At 39.3% G+C, this 16066-nt stretch overlaps 1 protein-coding gene across 13 annotated transcripts in view; it reads left to right on the forward strand.

The window, feature by feature from the left end:
- The window catches only part of LOC125158396 (RAD52 motif-containing protein 1-like), a 58853-nt gene that overhangs the window by 32625 nt on the left and 10162 nt on the right, over positions 1–16066 (forward strand). For 7 of the 13 annotated variants that reach the window (XM_047845354.1, XM_047845358.1, XM_047845355.1 and 4 more), the window contains 3 exons: positions 5695–5766; positions 6330–6404; positions 14231–14349. In XM_047845354.1, coding sequence (XP_047701310.1) covers positions 5695–5766; positions 6330–6404; positions 14231–14349 — 266 coding nt within the window. Of the gene's footprint in view, positions 1–6; positions 155–645; positions 725–5694; positions 5767–6329; positions 6405–14230; positions 14350–16066 lie in introns of those variants that run through there. The other 6 variants (XR_007149385.1, XR_007149386.1, XR_007149388.1 and 3 more) reach the window with 4 other exon arrangements.

A 16066-nucleotide genomic window follows, 5' to 3' on the forward strand; every position in this document is an offset into this window, starting at 1 on the left:
TTTCAGCTAAAGCCGTTAGGATTTCAGTACATTCAGGACAGTGGTGACAAGCTTCAGTCCTCAAGTCTTCTCTGTCTCCTCAGTTAATGGAAAGGAAACGTAGCCCATCTGTCTGGACCTCTGTAGAAGAATTTGGAGAAAAAAAAAATAACACGTAAGGAATGTTCCCTTATTTTGTGAGCTACCTTTAGGCTGTCCCGTTGCTCTGCAACAGAAAGCTTTTGCAAAAATACTTGAGTTTTCCTCTTCAAATAAGATACAGTTTTTTAAAAAACAAAATCTAGAACAGTATTTCTTCAACTTTGATTATGAGACAGTCTTTGAGGATAACGGTTGTCATGTTTTACTCCCATAAAGATAAGCCCACGAATATCCAAAAGCCAATAGCCTGAGTCAGCACACCTTTTATCTGTAAAATGAGGGAATTGAACGGAAATGGAGATGATCTCTAGTGCAATGTCCACCGTTCGTTCGTATCGCAGTCTGTGGAAAAACAGTTGCTGTCGGTCCAGCAGATGTAACCTGTCGGGTCAGTTCTCATTCTCCCCTTGGCTCAGGCACAATAGCTCCATGAAGAAAAGGCGGCACTAAAGACAGGAGGAAATAGGATAATGTGGAGTGGCCTGTATTTTGTTTTCACTACAGGTAAACACGGGGCATTCATCTCAGCAGGAGGGCTGCCTGGGTAAGAGGAAGCACTGAGCCGATGGGTATAAGGCCATGGGTGAGCTACCAGGAAAGAGGGGGGGACAGTGGGGGTAGAGCACTGAGATAGTTGGGGGGAAGGATAGCAAACTACTAAATTGTTTTGGCTGCATAATTCGTCATAGTCTTTCTTAATAGGGAGCCGGGGGTGGGCGCGGGGGGTGGCGGGGAGCAGTGGGCAGGGGAAGACACGCACGTGGAAGAGCTTACTTGCACAGAGCCCACCAGTAAGCTTGTAGGTATTAATGCCATTTTTATTTTTTCAAAGCCAAAGGACATTCAGAGCCTCAAGGTTGAGGAACTGTGTTTAACCAGACATGTGACACTCACGTTCTTTCTCTTCATAACATTGTCTGACTGGATATTAACTAGTGTTACACAAACCCGACATGTTAATGGGCCTGACAAAACGTAGAAGAATGGGCTGGAATAGGACGAATAGGGGAGTTTCCAAGGCAAGAACAAAAATGCATGGCTCCCAGCCGCACCTCTAACTCCCTCTGACCTCCGTTGTGGAAGAGTTTGAATCTTCGCTCCCCTTTTCTCCACCTACTAACATGTTTGATCTCCTGGCAACTGGTTCTCTATTTATCACAACATGGTTCTTTTTTTTTTTTTCAAATTGAGATATAGTCCGCATAATAGAATATGCAACATTATAAAGTATATAGTCCAATGGTATACTTTGATAGACAATAATCACTGCTAATTCCAGAACATTGTCATCACCCCCCTCAAAAGAAATACCATACCCATCAGCCTTTACTCCCCATTCTCGCCTCCTCCCAGGCCCCTGGCAACAACTAATTTACCTTCTGCCCCTATGGATTTGCCTATTCTGGACATTTCGTCGAAATGTGTGTCTCGTTTCTTTCACAGAGCTTGTTGGCTTCCAGATTTATCCGGTTGTAGCATGTTTCAGTACTTCATTCTGTTTTTTAATGTTTCTTTATTTTTGAAAGAGAGCGCACACACAAGCGGGGAAGGGGCAGAGAGAGAGGGGGACAGAGGATCCAAAACCACAGAGCCTGATGTAGAGCTCGAACTCATGAACTGTGAGATGACGACCTGAGCCAAAGTCAGATGCTTAACCGACTGAGCCACCCAGGTGCTCCAGTCACATTTTGTTCATCCATTCATGAGTTATTGGACATTTGGATTATTTTGACTTTTTGGCTCTTATGAATAATGCCGCTATGAGTATTCATGTACAAGTTTTTGTGTGGTCATATGTTTTTAATTCTCTTGGGTACATACCTAAGAGTGGAATTGCTGGGTCATGTAGTAACTCTATATTTAACCCTTTTGAGGAACTGCCAAACTGTTTTCCACAGTGACTACACCATTTTACATTGCCACCAATGTATGAAGATTCTGGTTTCCCCAAATCTTGCTACCACTTATCATTGTCTCTCTGTTCGATCATAGCCATCTTAGTGAGTGTAGAGTAGTATCTCATTGTAGCTTTGATTTATATTTCCCTAATGACCTAAGACATCGAGCATCTTTTCATGTGCTTATTGGCCATTCATGTATTTTCTTTGGCGAAATGTCTCTTCAAATCCTTTACCCACTTAAACATTTGATTATTTGTCTTTTTACTGAGTTTTAAGAGTTCTTTATATATTCTGGATATTCTGGATACTAGACTTGTATCAGACATATGATAGTTTGGGGTTGTTTTGTTATTTTTAAATAAAGTCCAGTTTATCTATTTTTCCTTTGGTTTGTTGTGCTTTTTGTGTCATGTCTAAGAAACTGTTGCCTACATCCAAGGTCATACAGATTTCTCTCCTGAGAGTTTTATAGCTTGAGCTCTTCCATTTAGGTCTTTGACTCATTTTGAGGTAATATTTATATATGGTGTGAAGTGTAGGCATCCAACTACATTATTTTGCATGGGGGTATACGGTTGTCCCAGCATCATTTGAAAACACTAGTCTTCCCACATTGAATGGTGTTGGCACCCTTGCTGAAAATCAGTGGGCCATAAATGTGAGGATTTATTCCTGGACTGTCAGTTCTGTTCCATCAGCTTACATGTCTGTTCTTATGGCAGTACCACACCGTGATTACTGTAGTTTTGAAGTAGGTTTTGAAACCAGGGCGTGTGAGTCTTCCCATTTTGTTGTTCTTTGTCAAAATCGTTTTGGAGCACCTGGGTAGCTCAGTTGGTTAAGTGGCCGGCTCTTGATTTCAGCTCAGGTCACGACCTCATGGTTTGTGAGATGGAACCCCGTGTTGCAATCTGCACTGACAGCATGGAGCCTGCTTGGGATGCTCCCTCTCCTTCTCCCTCTGCCCCTCCCCTGCTCACACTTTTCCCCACTCACACTCGCTCACGTTTGCTCTTCTGCACAGGTGTGTATGCTCGCTGTCTCTCAAAATGAACAGATAAACTTTTTTTTTTTTTTAAAGATCATTTTGGCTATTCTCGGTCCCTTGAATTGACATACAGATTTTAGAATTAGCTTGCCAATTTTTGGAAAGAAGTCAGTTGGGGTTTTGATAGGGATTATACTGAAACCACAGTTCAATTTGGGGTATAGTGCCATTTTAACAGTATTCTGATCCGTGAACATGGCATATCTTTACATTTATTTCAATCTTCTTTAATTTCTTTCAACAACGTTTTGTGGTTTTTAGTGTGATTCTTGCACTTCTTTGGTTAAATGTTTTCCTAAGTATTTTATTCTTTTGAGTACTGTTATACATGGAATTGTTTTCTTAATTTCATCTTTGGAATAGTCATTGCTGATGTATAGAAATAAAGCTAATTTTTACATATCGATCTTGTGTCCTGTAACCTTGCTGAACTCATTTATTAGTGCTAAGGTTTTTTTTCTACATTCCCAGGAATATGTCTTGTGGTCTTCTAGTTACCCAGGAAGATGTTGGAGCATTTCAAAGTCCCTATGGACATCTCATTTCTCAGCTTTTTCCTTTTAGGCTTTTTGTTTAGGCTATTTTTTGTCTTGTGATCAATTGCCTCACATAGCTGCCAGATTAAAACATTTATCTATAATTGTTTTCGAAAAATGCCCCTTGGGAAGAGGCTATTTTAGCACTGTGCAGTTCTCAGTGAGGTCAAGGGCAAGGCTTTCAAGTGAAGTTTTTTAGGGACCCCACTAGACAGGTAAAACAATGACAGTTTGTTCTTTGGGAATGAGGCTTTAAGGAACTTCAGCTCCATTTTGTTCCCCTGGGATGTGGGCAGTTTTTAAGGCTATCATCAGGATGGAGAGCAGAGGTTGAGGACAAGTTAAAACAACAGAGCTCACTGTTCTTATAGAAATTAGTAATTTTTTCTTTAATACATGCTCTCCGGGTTGCTGCAAGCCCATTGGGTAAAATTTCCAAAGTTCTGAGAAAGTTGATTTTGACCATTTTTGCTAGTTGTTGTTGTTGTTGTTGCTTTTACGGAAGGATGAATTTTCAGACGTCCTTCCTTTCTCATTTTCACTGATTCACCTGTAACAGGGCTTTAAAATCTCTAAAGTCTCAGGGCACCTGGGTGGCTCAGTTAACTGCCTGACTCTTGATTTCGGCTCAGGTCATGATCTTGCGGTCATGGGATCAAGCCCCATGTCAGGCTCTGCACTGGGCATGGAGCCTGCTTGGGATTCTCTCTCTCTCTCTTCCTCTGCCTCTCCTTCATGCATACTCTTGTACTCTCTCTCTCAAAAAATAGAATAAAAAAATAAGAAATGAAATCTCTAAAGTCTCAATGATCACAGGCTAATTAAGTACTTAATCTTGGGAGATGATTAGAGGAAAGGAATAAAAATAGAAAATGTAATTCTTAGAGAAGCTCTCCCAGATGGAGAGATGAGGTTCAGCAAAGTGTTTCTATATTTAATGCTCTCAAAGTTAAGTTTAAGGTAACGGCTATTTTAAACCCCCTTTTTTTCCATACAAGTTAAATACAGGCTTTGGAGTCAGAACTGAGTTCAGATTCCATCTCTGCTTCTTGACTGGCTTGACAAACTGGGACAAATTATACAACCTCTCTGTACTTCAGTTTCCTCACTTGTGAAATGGGGTAATGATGTATCTATCACATAAGGTTATTGTGAGGTTTAAATGTGAAATGCTGATCACAGATGCCCTATAGCCCAATAGTATTGGTTGTGATGATTATCCTTATAATTTTGCAAAAGTACAGTGATGATTCTTGAGCAGAGTCAACCTAAAGGCAGATTTTCTTTTCTTTCTTCCTGTTTCCTTCACTTTATTTTTGCTGTAAAGAACTGGGAAGAAAATCTACTCAGCATTTTGGAATAAAGACTTGTGTCAAGCAGTGACAAAATGTTATTTATTCAACAAGCCTTCACTAAGTAACTAGTAAATAACAAGCACTCTGTCAGGCACAGGGACAAAAATGACAATAGAGTATGGTCCCTGCCCTCAAGGAGCTGGCAGTCCAGGAGATGGATAAGGAAACGGGATCATATGCCACCTAACAAAGGCTGTCATAGGAGAATACACATGGTGGGGGTATAGCTTCCACCATTTCCTCTTAGATTAATCCCTTTGTCTTTGGCCCCCAAACTGAGGAATTGGTCCTATTTTTGTCTTTAACCGGGTGTTTTAAACTGTGGAATTTTTTACATTTCTAGAGATAAAGGAAAAGCACCTAGAATTATAGAGGACACTAGAAACAGTATTGCCTACAGAGCCTGGGCTTCCTACCAGCATAGTCACTTCTAGGGTTTTCAGCCCAAAAAGTCCTTTGGCATATCTTTGCTTTGCTGTCCACGTAAAAAAAAAAAAAAATTTTTTTTCTCTTTCTGTTCTCCACTTTATCGTCCAGAGAGCTGGGTAGTTCCCCAAGGAAGAGTGCTTTACAGAATCTAAGGGTGATTTATAGGCAAAGGCAGAAAATGATTAGTTTTAACCTTCCAGTTCCATACCCCCAAAATGAACATAAACTTTCGTGGTAGTCATTACTGGAAATGCAGATAATTTTAATTCCATTGCATTTTTCAGAATTATCAGTCGGAACCCTCTGTCAGCTGTTGAAGATTCCTATCTTTTTAAGTTGCCAGCGTTAAAATATTTGTAAGTATTGCAACAATCTCACGGCTCATGAGATGATTTCTGATCTTTTTTGTTGTCATCAAAAGATTAAGTATTTTGCGTTTGGGTTAAAAAGTCGTAATTTAAGTTTTAACTGGGTTATTGAAATAAGCATTTTTAGCAAAGAAAAAACGTATACGGGCAAGATAGCCTGCAGAGGGAGTAGTAGTATTGAAGAACACATAACAGACATGGGACTTGTAGATGTAGGTAGAAATACCATTTATCTCAAAGTGGAAAGTGGAGTAAGGTGTATATTAAAAGAAAAAAAGACTAATCAAGAGAGGTGGGTGCAATTGAGAATGAAAATGAGGATAAGAGTAAAAAGGATCGTACTGTTGAGCACCAAGGTGATTAATTTGATGATGCACATAAAATGTCTTCATTGGGAGTTTTCTGAAATTATTGTCCATAGCAAGAAAACTCTTGAGCTGACTTGACAAAGAAGCCAGAATTGAAGTAATCACATGTTGTTAAGTATCTTTTTAGGTACAGAATTTTTATCCTTGGGTTCAAATCACGCATGTTTGGGCTTTCTCCTTCAGAGACATGGGATCAACACAGGTGTCACTTACAACAGTTGAGAGCATCCTCATGATGACCCTTGAATTGGAAACACTGTAAGTTGATTTTTCTTATGTGTATTTTCACTTAGTTGTTTATTTAGATTTGTTTTATTGTTTTCTTAAGTCCGATTTTTTGAGGTATAAAATTTACTCTTTTTAAGCGTACAGTTTGATGAGTTTTGACAAACGTGTAGTTATGTAACCACCACCACATTTGAGACGTAGACCATTTCTGTCACCCCAAAAGGCCCCTATGTGCCTTTGCAGCCAATCCCCTTTTGTCACCACCAGCCCTGGCAACCACCCACCTAATTTTTGTCCCTATAGTTTTGCCTTTTCCACAGTGTCTTATAAATGAAATCATACAAGGGGCACCTGGGTGGCTCAGGCAGTTAAGCGTCCGACTTCAGCTCAGGTCATGATCTCGCGGTTCGTGAGTTCAAGCCCTGCATCGGACTCTGTCCTGACAGCTCAGAGCCTGGAGCCTGCTTCGGATTCTGTGTCTCCCTGTCTCTCTACCCCTTCCCCATTTGCACTCCATCTCTCTGTCTCTCTCTCTCAAAAATAAATGAACATTAAAAAAAATAAATAAATGAAATCATACAGTATGCAGTCTTCTGTGATTGGTTCCTCTCAGCATAATCCTTTTGAGATTCATCCATGTTTGTTTGTTTTTTAACTTTTTTGACGTTTGTTTATTTTTGAGAAACAGAGAGCATAAGCAGGAGAGGGGCAGAGAGAGAGAGAGAGACAGACAGAACCCGAAGCAGGCTCCAGGCTCTGTCAGCGCAGAGCCCAATACAGGGCACGAACCTGCGGAACATGAGATCATGGCCTGAGCCAAAGTCGGTCACTTGTCTGACTGAGCCACCCAGGCACCCCAGAGACTCATCCATGTCTTTGCACATGTCAGTAGTTCATTTCCTTTTTATTGCCGAGTAGTATTGCAGTTGTGAGGATATACCAGTTTGTTTATGCGTGCATCAGTTAATGGGCATTTGAGTTGTTTCTAGCTTTTTGGCCTTTATGAATAAAGTTGCTTAAAACACTTACATGCAGGTCTTCGTATGAGCATATGTTTTCATTGGGGGAGGGGGGGAGGTGGTAAAATACCTAATGGCAGGATTGCTACATCATATGCTAAGTGTATATTTAACTGTTTAAGAAACTGCTTACCTGTTTTCTAAAGTGAATGTACCATTTTGCATTCCAGCCAGCAGTATATGAGATCTTCTATCTATCCTTTCTTCTAATGTCTTTATCTACTTTTCATAAGGTGAATGTTGGCCTTAAAATTGAGTTGGGAAGTATTCCCCTCTCTTCAATTCTCTAGTACAGTTTGTGCAGAATTGGCATTATTTTTTCCTTAAATGTTTGCTAGAATTCACCAGTGAAGCCACGTGGGCTTGAAGCTTTCTTTGTGAGAAAGTGTTAAACTACAGATTTTATTTTTGTAATAGTGCTACTTAAATTACATACTTATTTTTTGGAGTAGTTCATGTCTTTCAGGGAATCTATTTCATCTTGAAGTTATTGACATGAAGTATTTTATAATATTCCCTTATTATCCTTTTAGTATCTGTAGAATTGTAGTGGTGTCATTCCTCTCATTTTTGATATTGATAATTTGTGTCTTCTCTTGTCTTTTCTTGATAAATCTGGCCAGAAGTTTATCAGTTTTACTTATCTTCTCTAAAAAGTGCCTTTTCATTACACTGACTTCTCTATTTTTGTTTTCCTTTTTAAAAATTTCTGCTTTGATCTTTATCATTCCATTTTCTCTCCTTACTCAGTGATGAATTTCCTTTTCATTTTCTAGTTTCTTAAAAGTGGACACTGGGGAAGATGAATACTATATGAGCAACATCCCACATGTTGACAAGTTGTGTTTTCAGTTTCAGTCGGTACAAAATAGTTTTTAATATCCATTTTGACTTATTTGACCAATAGGGTTCCTTAGGAGTGTGTTGGTTAGTTTCTAAATATTTGGAGATTTTACAGATCTGTTAATTTGTTATTTAATTCCATTGTGGTCACAGAACAATATGTTGGATGACTGAAATCCTTTTAAATTTATTGAGGCTTGTTTTATAGCCAATGAATTCTGGTAATAGATGAGAATATGGTCTATTTTGATAAATATTATGTGTCCACTTGAAAAAAAATACGTAGTCTGCTGATTTGGTGTGGAGTATTCTATAAATGTCAACTAGGTCAAGTAGGTTGGTAGTATTTTTCAAGTCTGATGTATCATTACTCATTTTCTAAATATTTTTTTCTGTCAATTATTGAGAGAGGGATATTGAAATCTCCAACTCTAATTGTGTACTTATGTGTCTCTCTTTCCTATTCTCCTTAATATATTTGGAAGTTCTATGATCAGATACATAAATTTTTAAGTGATGTCTTTTCTATTAGTTGACATTTCTATCACGATGGAATAACCTCATTTATCCCTGGTAATATCTTTGCTTTGAAATTGACTTTGTCCTATAGTAAATATAGCCACTCAAGGTTTTGTTTGATTAGTGTTAGCAAAGCATAATTTCTTCCATATTTTTAACCTACTTATATCTTTGTATTGAAGATGAATCTTATAGACAGCATATAGTTGGCTTTTGCTTTTTTATCCAGTATGACAACTCTATCTTTTAATTAGGTGATTATACCATTTATATTTAATGTAATTGTTTATATGATTACATTTAAAGCTACTGTCTACTCTTTTCTATGTATCCCATCTGTTCTTTGTTTCTTTTTCTTTTTCTTCCTGCTCTTGGGTTGATTTAGTACGTTTTATTATTTTTTGGTGGGGGGATATATAGTTACAACTCAGGTTTTGTTATTTTAGTAGCTGTTTAATGGTTTGTAGTGTTCATGTTTAACTTATCACAGTCTATCTTCAAATGATATTATATGATTTCATGAATAGTATAAGAACCTTACAATAAATAGTGTACTTCCATTGTTCCCCTCCTGACCTTTGTGCTCTTGTTTTCATACATTTTACTTTTAGCACACCATATTATTTTTTTTGTTTAAATAGTCAATTATCTTTTTAAATTTTTTTATTTTTGAGAGAGACAGAGTGCCAGTGGGGGAGGGGCAGAGAGAGAGGGAGACACAGAATCTGAAGCAGGCTCCAGGCTCTGAGCTGTAGACACAGAGCCTGATGTGGGGCCTGAAATCACAGACTATGAGATCATGACCTGAGCTGAAGTCAGATGCTTAACTGACTGAGCCACCTGGGTGCCCCTCAATTATCTCTTTTATTGAAGTATATATAGATCATGTAATATTAAATTACTTCCAGGTGTACAACACAGTGATCAATTATATATATTATGAAATGCTCACCACAATAAGTATATTACAGTATTATTGACTATATTCCCTATGCTGTACTTTTCATCTGGTGAATTATTTATTTTATAACTGCAACTTTGTACCTCTTAACCCTTTTCACTCATTTTGTCCATATCTCCAGTTTGTTCTCCATATTTACAAGTGTTTTCTCTTTTTTGTTGTTGTTTATTCATTCGTTTGTTTTTTTTTGTTTATTTTTTGTTTATTTTTTACCTTGTTTTATTTTTAATTTTTTAAAATTTACATCCAAATTAGTTAGCATCTAGTGCAACAATGATTTCAGGAGTAGATTCCTTAGTGCCCCTTACCCATTTAGCCCATCCCCCCTCCCACAACCCCTCCCGTAACCCTCAGTTTGTTTTCCATATTTATGAGTCTCTTCTGTTTTGTCCCCCTCCCTGTTTTTAGATTATTTTTGTTTCCCTTCCCTATGTTCATCTGTTTTGTCTCTTAAAGTCCTCATATGAGTGAAGTGATATGATCTTTGTCTTTCACTGACTAATTTCACTTAGCATGATACCCTCCAGTTCCATCCATGTAGTTGCAAACGGCAAGATTTCATTCTTTTTGATTGCCGAGTAATGCTCCATTGTATATATATATACCACATCTTTCATCCATTCATCCATCAATGGACATTTGGGCTCTTTCCATACTTTGGCTATTGTTGATAGCTAGCGCTGCTATAAACATTGGGTGCACGTGCCCCTTCAAATCAGCATTTTTGTATCCTTTGGTTAAATGCCTAGTAGTACAATTGCTGGGTTGTAGGGTAGTTCTATTTTTAACTTTTTAAAAACCTCCATACTGTTTTCCAGAGTGGCTACAGCAGTTTGCATTCCCACCAGCAGTGCAGAAGGGTTCCCCTTTCTCCACATCTGTTGTTTCCTGAGTTCTTCATTTGAGCCATTCTGACACATGTGAGGTGGTATCTCATTGTGATTTTGATTTGTATTTCCTTGATGATGAGTGATATTGAGCATCTTTTCATGTGTCTGTTAGCCTTCTGGATGTCTTCTTTGAAAAACTGTCTATTCACGTCTTCTGCCCTTTTCTTAACTGGATTATGTATTTGATTTTTTGGGTGTTGAGTCCTTTATAGATTTTGGATACTAGCCCTTTATCAGATTATGTCATTTGCAAATATGTTCTCCCGTTTCATCAGTTGCCTTTTAATTTTGTTGATTGTTTCCTTTGCTGTACAGCTTTTTATCTTTTTTTAATGGATGTTTCTTTTTAAGAGAGAGAGCACAAGAGTGGGGTAGGGGCAGAGAGTGAGGGAGACAGAGGATCTGAGCAGGCTCCGCACTGTCAACAGAGAGTCAATGCGGAGCTCGAACTCACAAACCGTGAGATTATGACCTGAGCTGAAGTCAGAAGCTTAACCGACTGAGACACCCAGGTGCCCCAGAAGGTTTTTATCTTGATGAGGTCCCAATAATTCATTTAAAAAAATGTTAGTTTGTTTGTTTATGTTTATTTTTGAGAGAGAGAGACAGAGTGCAAGCAGGGGAGGGGCAGAGAGAGAGAGGGAGACACAGCATCTGAAACAGGCTCCAGGCTCCAAGCTGTCAGCACAGAGCCTGACACGGGGCTCAAACTCACGAACTGTAAGATCATGATCTGAGCCAAGTCAGATACTTAACCAGCTGAGCCACCCAGGTGCCCCTATTAATTAATTAATTAATTAAGAACATGGACACACACATACATGTATGCATGGGGGGGAGCAGAGAGAGAGGGAGAGAGAGAATCTCAAGTGGAGAGAGAATCCTGATGCGGGGTTCAATCCACGACCCTGAGATCACGACCTGAGCCAACACCAAGAGTCAGGCATTCAACCCGCTAAGCCACCCAGGCACTCCTCAGTCGTTCATTTGTACTTTTGTTTCCCTTGCCTCTGGAGACATGTCTAGTAAGAAGTTGCTTTAGCTGAGATCAAAGAGGTTTCTGCCTGTGTTCTCCTCTAGGATTTTGATGGTTTCCTGTCTCACATTTAGGTCTTTCATCCATTTTGAATTTACTTTTGTGTATGGTGTAAAAAAGTGGTTTAGTTTCATTCTTCTGCATGTTACGGTCCAGTTTTCCCAACACCATTTATTGCGAAGACTATCTTTTTTCCATTGGATATTCTGCTTTATCGAAGATTAGTTGACCATATATTTGTGGCTCCATTTCTCGGTTCTCTATTCTCTTCTATTGATCTATGTGTCTGTTTTTGTGCAGTACCATACTGTCTTGATGAGTACAGCTTTGTAATACAGTTTGAAGTCCAGAACCATGATGCCTCCAGCTCTGTTTGTTTGTTTTTTCCCAGCATTATAATTCGGGGTCTTTTCTTGTTCCATCCAAATTTTAGAATTGTTTGTTCTAGCTCTGTGAAAAATACTGGTGTTTGATAGGGATTAAATCGAATGTGTAGTTTGCTTTGAGTAGTATAGACATTTTAACAATATTTGTTCTTCCAATCCTTGAGCATGGGATGTTTTTCCATTTCTTTCTGTCTTCTTCAATTTATTTCCATAAGCGTTCTATTGTTTTCAGCATACAGATCTTTTACCTCTTTGATTAGGTTTATTCCTAGGTATCTTATGGATTTTGGTGTATTTTTTTTTTTAATTTTAGAGACAGAGTGTACACGTTGGGGAGAGGGGCAGAGGAGAGAGAGAGAGAGAGAGAGAGAATCTTAAGAGAATCTTAATCTAATCCATGCTGAGAGAGAGAGAGAGAGAGAGAGAGAGAGAGAATCTTAAGAGAATCTTAATCTAATCCATGCTGAGCGTGGAGCCTGACACAGGGCTCGATCTCACGACCCTGAGATCCTGAGCCGACATCAAGAGTAGGATGCTTCATTGACTTAGCCCATCCAGGCACCCCTTGTTTGTTTGTTTTTTCTGAGATTCTACATATAAGTGAAATCATATAGTGAAATGATATACATACATATAGTGAAGTGAAATCATAACCTATATAGTTACCAGTTCTAATGTTCTTCATTCCTTTGTGTGGATCCACATTTCCGTCTGCTATCCTTTTCCTTCTGCTTAAAAATACTTTCTTTAGGGGCACCTGGGTGGCTCAGTCAGTTAAGCATCCAACTCTTGATTTTGGCTCAGGTCATACTCTCACAGTTTGTGAGCTCAAGTCCCGCGTTGGGCTTTGCTTGGGATTCTCTGTCTCCTCAGTGCTCTTTCCCCCTTGCACACGCATACTGCACGTGCCCTCTCTCTCTCTGTCTCTCAAGTAAACATTAAAAAAAATACTTCCTTTGGCATTTCTACAGTGTAAGCCTGCTAATGATGAATTCTTCCAGCTCTTGGATGTCTCAGATAGTCTTTATCTTGCTTTTATTTTTGAAAGCTTTGGGTATAGAATTCTAGCTTGATAGCTATTTGGCCCCCCTCTCCTTTTCACTGCTTGAAAGATGTTGCCCCACCGAGTTCTGGCTTACATTATTTCCAGCAAGAAATATGTTGTCACTGTTATATCTTTGTTGCTCTGTATGTCATGTGTGGTTTTGTTCCTTTGGCTGCTTTTAAGATTTGCTCTTTATCGCTGGCTTTGACCAGTTTGATTATGATGTGCCGTGGCGTAGTTTTATCCGTGTTTAATGGATTAAACTAAACATGTAGTTTAATCCATGTTGTGCTCAGAGTTCATTGACCTTCCTGGATTTGTGAGTTTATAGGGTTTACTTATTTGGAAATGTGGGGGCTATTATTTTTTCAAATTTTTTTTATATCTCCTCTCCTTCGTGGACTCTAAGTATACATATATCAGGCCACTTGAAGTTGTTGCACAATTCATTGAGTTAAGTAGAGGCATGGGGTTTTTTCCATATATGAAATACTGTTATAATAACTTTTTTAAATGTCCTTGTCTGCTAATTGTAGCATTTGTGTAGATTATGGATTAGTTTTTGATTGATTGCTTTTTAAAAAAAAAATTTAACATTTATTTATTTTTAGGACACAGAGAGTGATCAGGGAAGGGGTAGAGAGAGAGGAAGATAAATCTGAAGCAGGTTCCAGACTCCGAGCTCTCAGCACAGAGCCTGATGTGGGGCTCAAACCCATGAACCACGAGATTATGACCTGAGCCAAAGTTGATTGCTTTTTATCCTCAGTATGGGCCATATTTCAGATTTATTCAAACTCTTAGAAGTCTACCCTCTTTCTGTGTGCTCTCAACCCAAAGTGAGACTTTTGGCTTGGAAGGAGTTACCTGTGTATTAAACTACTGATCAGTGTCACCCAGTTCTAATCTCTGTCTCATTCTAAGGATACCATACCCCATGCCATCCTTACCTTTCTGTTGGGCACCTCGGTCCTTCTGTCTGTGTATTTGTAATATTCAAGAGCAGCGGTTGGCCAACTGGTCCCTACCCAACCATCCAGGCCATGTGCCTCAAGAATTCCTTTTTGCACAGCCCTGTGATGACTTTGGCCCGCCTCTTCTACCTACTCAAGTAACTCCTTTACCACTAATTTAATTCTCTGTGTTTCCATTTATAGGATATTACCCAGCCGTATGGCCTGCTGTCTCTGCCAGTTTAAAAATACTATTGAGGTTGTCTGTAAGACAGTCAAGCTACATTGTGACAGTACATGTCTGACAAATGGCACACGTTGTGGTAAGTCCTAATTGCCTGATGATAAATTTGTAATTTTTTATTTTATTTTTGGTTTAACTTTTATTTTTAATCAACAATGATAATTTTTTTAAATATTTATTCAGTTTTGAGAGAGAGCATTCACGTGCGTGAGCTGGGAGGGGGCAGAGAGTGAGTGAGGGGGACAGAGAATCCGAAGCAGGCTCTACACTGACAGCAGCAAGCCCCATGAGGGGCTGAACTGTGATATCATGACCTGAGCCAAAGTCGGATGCTTAACTGACTGGGCCACCCAGGCACCCTAACAATGGTAAATTTTTAAACTAATGATGTCATTGCATTATTTTTACTCATTCAGAGTTCAGATCCCAAAATTTCTAAGAACTATTCCTTTGTTAAAAGTCAGATTCTCAGTTACATTATTAAGTCAACTACCCCAAAATGAAAACCTGTTCACATAGTGCATCACAGTTTATAAGCTGATTTTACGTGCGTTAGGTCTCAGGTGCCCTTTGTCTTATAGGACAGGTGGAGATACCTGTTTGCTTATTTTGTTGTTTTTATAAGTGTGTTAAGAGTACAAGTGATGCTGATTTCTGAAAAAGTTATATTTGGAGCCTCTGTGTTTCTGTTCCCTAACCAGAAGCTGCTACCCAACCGTTCTAACGGATGAGAGGGCTCTTCTATTCTTGGGCTGTCCAACTCTTGTTCTGAATCTTAAGCTTTTCTATCCAAAACACAGGTGCTTTTAGGTATTTTTCTGTTCTTAGGTTTTATTGGCACTAACTTGGTGCCTTCCAAAATGTGCTTTTGCACCTGGATAGCTTGAATATGGGTCCCTGTCAATGGTCTAGGGCACAGCATAAATTACACTTTGCTACTTCTATAAGTAGTGTTGCTTATTTTCCAAAACAATGTCTTACCAATTATCTTACTCCCTTCTCCCTTAGAGGTGGGCAGAATAGGCATTTTTTTTTTTTTTTAATCTCCTTTGACAGGCGAGGAAAAATGAGATCAGAGGTGCCTTAGCCTAGCACTCAAGTCTCCTCTCCCGTTTTGGGCGCTCCGCCAGCCCCTGCTCCTCCTCTCTCGTGACCTTTATAACCTCCTCCTCTGACTCTCACCAGCACCACTAAAAATACGTTTAATTCTTCTGGAAAAACCCAGCTGCACAGTGCTGTTCAGTGTACACAAGCTGTACGCTTGACCTTCATGTAGTTGGAAGCTCTGGATGGTTCTGTCAGTAAAGCTAGAAATCTGGAAATGAAAGGAAATGAAAGCAAAGTAGGCATTTGACCAAAGTTTCTTTATCCCTTCTGCATTTTAAAACCTCAAGGATCATTCCGTTGATTTTTTTGAACGCCCCACAGTGGCATCTCTCTCATACCTGGAAAATCTCTTAACCTATACCCCACATCTCTGCCCAAATTTAATCAAAGAACCAGGGTGGACTTAACGGGTCTCGTTTTTAGTTTTTTCTGTCTAGAGCTTATGTTACGGGAGGTGCGATATAGGGGAGCAGGGACCAAACAAAGGAATTGGTGGGTGGGCGGAGAGGGCGTGTCCAGATGAGGAGCTGCTAGTGACGGGTGTTGTCCCGTGCATATGTGATGGTAGCAAGAACTCAAGCCCACTGAAGACGTAGAAGGAGGAAGACTCGTGCTCCCTCTGCCCCCGAAGCAGGACAGGGTGGGGTATGTGAAAGCCAGGAGTCGCACTAGAGCTGCACACAGTTTAG

Source organism: Prionailurus viverrinus, unplaced genomic scaffold (genome assembly GCF_022837055.1).
Source record: "Prionailurus viverrinus isolate Anna unplaced genomic scaffold, UM_Priviv_1.0 scaffold_35, whole genome shotgun sequence".
Classification (NCBI taxonomy): Eukaryota; Metazoa; Chordata; class Mammalia; order Carnivora; family Felidae; genus Prionailurus; species Prionailurus viverrinus.